Genomic DNA, 8,648 nt, shown 5'->3' with positions numbered 1-8,648 from the left:
TAATTTACCTGTTCAAAAAGAAGAAAAGAACATCTATCCGGTGAGACCGAGAGGGCAACATACCTTCTGGAGTGCCCTTGCGTCCAACAATATATAGGCCAAATGAAAATAAAACTAAGGATAGTAGAGCACATATACAACATAAAGAGAGGTCTGAGGACCCACAGTGTATCTGCTCACTTTTTAGAAAAACGTAATCAAGATCCCAAAGGTCTAACCTTTATGGGAATTCAACATGTTGAACCGCATTGAATGAGATGCTATGTCCACCTAGAAAACATTTGAAACAAAATAGATATAGCTATTGGACACACTTGAGCAAACAATGAAATAATATAATATTTATCATCTTGACCAGAGTTATCGTCCACACCAGTGATGAATGAATTGAAAATGGATTTCTGTATTTGACTTTATAACATTTGTATTAGTTTTTATGTTTTAACAAATAAAAAAATATGGAAAACTATTTTTAAATTATTGTTCTACCACAATATCATATTCAATACATTGGTGGTGGTGGCAAAACTGTAAGCGCGCTCTATCTTCAAACTAGCTGTCACCTTTTACCCCCCAATGCGTTTTGTCACTTGTTTGGACTTAGTAATGAAGTCCAAGCAAGTGACAAAACGCGTTGGGGATGGCCTCCAGACAGCACGTCCCGATCCACAAGAGTCTACGGCGGTACAGCAGGACTGGTCCCGGTCCCTTCTGTTGATGTGGCAGCTTGCGAGCAGGGCCCTCCTACATTTTGACTGTCTGTAAATACCCTGTTTTGTTGTATCACTGTCTGCTATTGTAAAGCGCAACGGAATATGCTGCGCTATATAAACTGTTAATAAATAAATAAATTGTGGACATTGATTCCTGAGCTGGCAAGCTGTTATATTTAACCTCTATGCATGTGTTAACCCTTTTTCCTCGTTAAGCTCTTTCCCATACTTTTCCTCTTTCTGATCTTAACTTTCATTTATCAGTTTACTTATTTATATTTTATTTTGATTTTTATTTTTTTATTTACTTTTATTTTTTTATATTTTTTTATTTATTAAAATTTTTCTATAAAAAGAAGTCTGTGATGGACCTTTTGAAGAAGCCATGCGGTTTCCGCTATTAAAAGGAACTTTCTGTCCTGATCACTTCCGTTTTTATAAATAAAGATCACCCTATTTTAATCCAGAACTAACAAAGAACCATCCTTGACAAAGCATCTACTGATGTGAAACGCGTTAGGGAAGTGAGCCCCGGGAAGAACAATGTCCCTGATCCTATTCCTTTAATAGCTGACAGAAACTCGGCAAAGCCGGCAACCACGGGGCGCCGGCGGGTGATGTCATTGAAGACCGCCGCAGATCAGTGCACAGACGCTGACTGCGGGCAGCCAAACACAGAGACCCAAGGTAGGGAGAGTTTAGGGAAAGTCCCCAACCATCCCAGGACTCTACAACACTGGTGCGCTTATTTTCATTTCTCATTTTTTTAATTAATTTTATATATTTTATTTTTTACTTGTGTTTTCTATTTATTCTAATCACTGCTCTTTGCTATTCTTGTCTATCCCCATATCGGTTATCCTCCCAGCGCTTAGAAAGAATTTTTCTAGGCAAAAAAAATTGTAACTAATACCAAATCTCCTCTGTTATATCGGTTATCTGTTACAGTGAGATGCTAATGTCAGGTGTCTCTTTGGAGTTTTCATCATCTATCTTTCCTCAGGACGAAGAGCCAAGCCAGAAGAAGAAGAAACGGAAGTCTGAGTGCGATGGCTCGGAGGACGGGTTAGAGGAAGAGACTTCGGTAACAGAACCCTAGAGAGATTACAGCAGGGGGGAGAGTACAGAGCGGAGGCTGTGGCCTCTGTACTTGGGCCCTAATTCATGTTTGTACACACATGCAATTACGATTCAGATTAACACCCTGAAAATAGCCAGGACACGCCTGCATTTTCCCAGTCACCCCTAAAGCTCGCCATTGCAACCTCTATATGTCACTTTTTGTCACTCTATGTATTCATTATTGCAGTGGCGCCTTCGCACATGCGCAATCTGACGATAATTGCTCAGATGCATGACAATCAGCCCATGTGTACAAACATGAATCGGGCCCTTAGACTGATCAGAACTAAGAAAGAAATGCAGGTAGCGTGGAGTGTGTGCAACAATGATCATACAGTGACCAGTATATCACAGGTAGCACTGTGTGTGTGCAACAATGATCATACAGTGACCAGTATATTAGCAGGTAGCACTGTGTGTGTGCAACAATGATCATACAGTGACCAGTATATTAGCAGGTAGCACGGAGTGTGTGCAACAATGATCATACAGTGACCAGTATATCGCAGGTAGCACTGAGTGACTGCAACAATTATCATACAGTGACCAGTATATCACAGGTAGTGTGCAACAATGATCATACAGTGACCAGTATATCACAGGTAGTGTGCAACAATGATCATACAGTGACCAGTATATCACAGGTAGCACTGAGTGTGTGCAACAATGATCATACAGTGACCAGCATATCACAGGTAGCACTGAGTGTGTGCAACAATAATCATACAGTGACCAGTATATTAGCAGGTAGCACTGAATGTGTGCAACAATGATCATACATTAACCAGTATATTAGCAGGTAGCACTGAGTGTGTGCAACAATGATCATACAGTGACCAGTATATCGCAGGTAGCACTGAGTGTGTGCAACAATGATCATACAGGGACCAGTATATTAGCAGGTAGCGCGGAGTAAGTGCAACAATGATCATAGTGACCAGTATATCACAGGTAGCACGGAGTGTGTGCAACAATGATCATACAGTGACCAGTATATTAGCAGGTAGCACTGAGTGTGTGCAACAATGATCATCTGCCCTTTCAAGTTAAAGCACAATAGTAAATAAAAAATTTGTGTGAAATGTCCCAGAATGCCTTCCTTTGTCGATTAGGTTTCAGAGGTGACAGCGGAGGTAATGAGGGGTCTGGAGAAGAGAGTCTGGAAGGAGAGCGAAGATGAGAGGAGATTTCAGGTGATGGTAACAGAGGAGGATGCTGAGCCGTCACCTGACAGAGGCAGAGATGAGGTGAGTCAGATGCTACCCAGGCCTCCACCTACTGGCTGTTGTGTGCAAAGAGGGGTCTAAAGGTATATGATGTGATGAATACATTAGCCACATACACATTCAGCGTTATTACAAACTAAACCGCTAATTTTTTGGCTCTTCTGAGCGTTATCGCTTGTAACATAGCTTAGTGTGTACACTCAATATCATTAACAATGCAAGTTCCCGAGGGTCGTGAAATACCCTCTCCATCGCCTGTACTGCATGCCTAATCTTGACTGTCATCAACTATGCATGCTAAGAGTAAGGGGGGCGGGGGGGGGGGGGTTGTTGATGTCTCTGAACATACAATATTTCTCTTTCTTCAGGAAGAAGAGTCAAGCAAGAAGAAGAAATGGAAGTTTGAGGGGGATGCCTTGGTGAATGGGTTAGAGGAAGTCTGAGGGTGAGGTCTTGTAGAATGGGTTGGAAGAAGCCTGATGGTGAGATAACAGGTTGGAGGAAGAGGAGGAGCAGACTCCATCCAAAAGAAGAATCTCCAGTAGAAGAACCCAAGAAAGACCAGTAAGGCCATTGGAAGATGAAGACTGAGCAGAGCTTAGGACCGCAACCATGTTGTGCGCTTCTTCGTCCATTGCAGAAGTGGTGTTATCGTTTTATTAGATTTCAGAACAGACCAAGCCCTGGTGGCTCCTGCGTTTGGGACTCCAGTCTGATTTTATTGCGCATTCAGTTGAATGGTCATTTTTTATATGAAATGTTTGAGAATTTTACTTTCTGTCTTTACCGTGCTGATTAAAGGGACACAAACGAAACCTTTCTGTGTACTGAGAAAACGGTTATATATAATGGAACACCTCTAATAATATGAAATACACAATTCTCTCGTTGTTGGATTTTACCTAGAAGGAACCTCCAGAATATTCATATAACAGCGGCTCCAATACTCATTCCACAATGCCCTGTAACAGTCCAGGTTTTCTGCATATCCATCTTTAAGCACAGGTAAAACATCCAATGTACCCTCTCACAGATACAAAAGCTTTAAGTCTATTGTATTGACAATTGTACTGCCCTGCGTGGAGCAATGACCTTTATAAGGGAGCGCTTGGCCAGAGCAATCACACCCAAGTAGTGCAGCTGTGTGTGTCCTGTAGAAGATAGCAGGATCCCTAAACCTCTCCACCAGTTGTCCTAAGGTGGGAGAGTACCATCCTTTGCCACGCAAGAGTGGACATTCAACAGTCTCTATCTACAGGATCATTTCAGCTATGAGTGAAGACTCGGATGTCTCACAATTCCCCCGTCATTTAGCATTGTGCAGATCGCGTGCTGTCACTGCTGTGCAGATTCCCCGGTAGCATGCTCTCACTGCTGTACAGATTCCCCGGTAGCATGCTGTCACTGCTGTGCAGATTCCCCGGTAGCGTGCTGACACTGCTGTGCTGACACCGCTGTGCAGATTATTGCGTATACTTCTATTCTCAATGTCTTCCAATTTATTGTGCATTACTGCAATGGTCGATTCTTGAGTCGATAGAAGGGATTAAGCCTTGCGAAGCTCATCTTCCAGTGTTTAGATTCTCTCCTCCCCTTTGTCCAACCTTGTGGAGTGTTGTTACAGCTGACATTATTGCAGATTTTATGGCTTCTGTCAATGGTGCCAGTTTGGCATCTAACAGGGAGAAATTATTTCCGAGATTTCCTTAGCTTTCGGTACTGATGAAGCACTAAAGGATTTGGAGGCCAGGATGTTGTCTAATGGATCCTCCGGACTAAGGGCCTTATTTTGGTTCATTCTTTCTGACAAAATCCTTCTTAGATGGGCAAAACCATGTGCACTGCAGGTGGGGCAGGTGTTACTTGTGCAGAGAGAATTAGATTTGGGTGGGGTTTTACTTCAAAGTGAGATCTATATTGCAGTGTAAAAATAAAGCAGTCAGTATTTTCCCTGCACAGAAACAAAATAACTCACCCAAATCTAATTCTCTCTGCACATGTTACATCTGCCCCCCCTGCAGTGCACATGGTTTTGTCCATCTAAGAAGGATTTTGTCAGAAAGAATGAACCAAAATAAGGCCCTAAGTGAGAACGGAGAAGTAGTAGGGCCTTGCAGTCTGTTTGTCTTTCACCTTGTTCGACTGAGAGCTATTTGAGCCCTATTGTGGCTTCACCACATATTTGTGCATGATGACAGTCGTGTCAACAGGAGACAGATGGAAGTGAAAAAATTAGTAGTTATCAAGTCAATTGCCAGAGATATAGTCGAGGATAGTGACCACAGTTGTAATACGTATAAGTAGCAGAATGTCAGATTATGTATAGGGTAGTAGGTTGTTAGTAATGGTACTGTAATAGAGGAACTGTCAGGCAATCTGTATAAGAAACAGTGACATCAAAGATGATGGATAGGGCTCAAGAAAACTCTATATGGGGTCCCCGCTGCAGGCACGTGTGCCAGGCAGTCGTTCAGCAGCACAAGACCACAAGGCAGCTAATTTGGGGTCACAGCAACCACCGAATATACCCCAGGTAGTAGCATAGGCAACAGGCAGGGAGCAGAGAGCTTACAAAAAGCAACCCTCTGTCCGGTTCGACCACCGGAAGTCAAGGAGAAAATATTTAATACTGCACAGACCAAGTAAAAAGTAGGGGAATTGCAGGGAGTTGACAGTCAAAGGGAAACATATGGAAACACGGGTGGAGGGATGGCGCTCTCTATAAGTGATATGTGCGAGCTGCTGGTCTCCAAAACTGGAGGGAGGCCGCCCTCCAGAAGGTATATGAAAGTAAAAACGTTATTGGAGTCCTGCGCTAAAGACAAAAGATGTGCAGTAGTCTGGGTATGATAGGTAAAAGAGTAGGATTTTATTAGTAATAAACACTATGGACAGTGCGGGTATGGGTAACCCAGTGAGAATGAACATATATTATGTCTGCACCAACAAGGTGTGTAGCAAACTAATGTGCAACAACCTAATGATGCGCACAGGGAATCAAACAAAAAGAAACACAAATAAACAAATAAAATAAAAATCAATGCAAAGGGGGAGGTATGTCCAACAGTAAAAGTCGAATCCAATATGGTTGTGTATACAATACAAGATGCAAAAAGTAAAAGAAACCAAAAAAGTGATGGGGAAGATAAATGTAGTAGAATGGTGGTAGATCAAGGTGATTGGTGGGAGGTCAGGTCAATCAGTACACTTTAAGCTAGTAAAACTTTGTAGGACTTGAACCGCATTTTTAACCATCATAGTACTACCTTTATCTTACAATCACCTTGAATTACCACCATACTACTACCTTTATCTTCCCCATCACTTTTTTGGTTTCTTTTGCTTTTTGCATCTTGTATTGTATACACAACCATATTGGATACTACTTCTATCCCGCATACTGTTAGAATACTGTTTAATTGACCGTATCACCTTGGTATCCCCATTTTCCATGTGAGACACAGAAAAGGGCATTACCGGTTTTTGAACATACTGGCAACAAACTTAGGTATCCTCTTTATTCATTCAACTAAAGCACCCTAAACCTCTCCATATCAAGAATAATTGAATATTTACTACAGACAACAGTAGGATTTAAGCATTTACTCCTGAGAACAGTTACTAAGGGCAGGCGGCCCTTGACAAAGATGGCCACCGCCACTTCCCCCAATCAACAGCATCAGGTACTATAAAACACCACCAGGATCCAGGTTCACTTGCACTCCCTGAAGAAGACCAATGACTGGTCGATACGCGTTGGAGCTATCACAGACATCACACACCCCTTTAAGTCTCCTCCCCCTGTTTGTAGTCGAGTGCACGTTACTCCACAATCACAGCACTCCTGGCGAATGCGTCACAGCGGGACCCGGAAGTTGCTGTGTGAGTGTAGAAGTGACTTGGAACATCAACCGGCGGTTCTGCACGGCTGTGCAGGCGCCAGCGGAATCATAGAGGACTACACGGTGAGGGACGGTCCAGAGTGGAGGAAGCATCGGGGTATCAGGTAAGTGTGCTGGGCACCACCAAGTGTGTTAGAGACGCCGGCCACTGGTGACACTTCACCACTTCCCATGACCCACCAATTACTTTTTATCCATCACACCACCCAAGCTGAACTACCTGTTCTTCTTCATCCGGATTCTTGCCTTTTCAACTTTTACGGTTGGCCATACCTCCCCCTTTGCATTGATTTTTATTTGATTTGTTTATTTGTGTTTATTTTTGTTTGTTCCCTGTGCGCATCATTAGGTTGTTGCACATTAGGTTGCTACACACCTTGTTGGTGCAGACACAATATATGTTCATTCTCACTGGGTTACCCATACCCGCACTGTCCATAGTGTTTATTACTAATAAAATCCTACTCTTTTACCTATAATACCCAGACTACTGCACATCTTTTGTCTTTAGCGCAGGACTCCAATAACATTATTCCTTTCAAAGGGAAACCTATGCCTCCTCCAAGATGGCTCCCATAACCTGTATATAGCTGTACTAGAAACTGGGGCTGTGATGGAGTGTGGCACTAAGGATTAATATGGTGCCCACCTTTTATGAGGGTAGTGCTGCCCGGTGGTACAGCAGACTGTGTGGAGGGTCATGGCCTGCTGTGCTCTAGCTTTACAAAAAAAAGTATAGTTAATTTCCTCAATAAAACCATAAAGAGACATGGTTCCCATGAGAGATATGAGTGTGGATTCCTTTTTGAGAAGTTCCTTGTCCCAATCCCTCTTAGGTATGCCCATCTCAACCCTGAGCATTTCATAGGCTTTCAAACCTCTTGGGTTTCCTTGATGAAATCTTAGGAAATGTTTGGCAACTGGGGTAAGGCTTTTGGAATTTTGTCAATCCCTCCTTGCATTTTTGAAGCTAAGGAGAGGTGTTCAGAGAGTCTCTTTTTGAGAGATCTTTGAGTTTTGCCTATATAATGTTTACCACAAGGGCACTCCAAGTTGTAGATTACCCCTGCTGTGTCACATGAGATGTACTGGTGGATCTTCAATGTTTTGTGAAACTTGTCAATGTATGAGTTTTGCTGGACCAGGATACCAGGGTGTCTGTTGAGGACATTCTGTAATTCTCGCCATTCTTGGCAAAATGTTCCAATGCAGTGGACCTTATCATGAGCATCCTTGGGTCTAAGGATGAGGAGTTCCCTATCAGTTCTGTTTCTTTGATGGCCTTTCGTATAAATCGATTGCTGTATGCCCTGTTTTTTAGCCTTAGACTGAATTTGTCAGCTCTTTCATCATAGGTTGTTTTGTTGGAGCAATTCCTCTTTGTACATAGGAATTCCCCTTTGGGGAGCCCTTTTATTACTGGTGGGAAGTGTGGGAAGTCTCGATGGAGTAGTGAATTTGTAGCTGTGCTTTTGCAATTATTCTGCCACAGATGCACGTGAAGGAAGTCTCTGATAGTTGTGAGTGGCAACCCTTATGCAAACAGTGGAAGATAGTGAACTCGCTATGTTAAATTCCCTTAGCAACACCAGTTGCATGTAAGGATCCAGTGAGGAGGATACAATGGTAATGCTTTAGGTATTTTATTGCTGTACCTTGAGATGATGCACAGATATACCTTGAGG

The 8,648-nt window shown here is 42.7% G+C and overlaps 1 protein-coding gene across 1 annotated transcript; it reads left to right on the top strand.

The window, feature by feature from the left end:
* The first annotated feature begins 1,650 nt into the window (after positions 1–1,650).
* Positions 1,651–3,876, top strand: LOC146025494 (uncharacterized). The gene is made up of 3 exons (XM_083155522.1): positions 1,651–1,797; positions 2,948–3,082; positions 3,430–3,876. Exons 1-3 carry the CDS (start codon positions 1,666–1,668, stop codon positions 3,502–3,504), a joined length of 342 nt encoding a protein of 113 aa, XP_083011648.1. The 5' UTR covers positions 1,651–1,665; the 3' UTR covers positions 3,505–3,876.
* The last annotated feature ends 4,772 nt before the right edge of the window (positions 3,877–8,648 follow it).

This window comes from Crinia signifera, chromosome 1 (assembly GCF_055691185.1).
Source record: "Crinia signifera chromosome 1, ASM5569118v1, whole genome shotgun sequence".
Classification (NCBI taxonomy): domain Eukaryota; kingdom Metazoa; phylum Chordata; class Amphibia; order Anura; family Myobatrachidae; genus Crinia; species Crinia signifera.
The sequence above is the reverse complement of the archived record's forward strand: the minus strand, read 5'-3'. Positions and strand labels throughout refer to the sequence as shown.

What these genes read in the sequence shown, in the direction of transcription:
- LOC146025494 (XM_083155522.1), top strand. Translation starts at nt 1,666, where the DNA reads ATGCTAATGTCAGGTGTCTCTTTGGAGTTTTCATCATCTATCTTTCCT. An exon ending in GGTTAGAGGAAGAGACTTCG is followed by an intron (nt 1,798 to 2,947) that starts GTAACAGAACCC and finishes TTTGTCGATTAG; the next exon opens with GTTTCAGAGGTGACAGCGGA. An exon ending in CTGACAGAGGCAGAGATGAG is followed by an intron (nt 3,083 to 3,429) that starts GTGAGTCAGATG and finishes CTCTTTCTTCAG; the next exon opens with GAAGAAGAGTCAAGCAAGAA.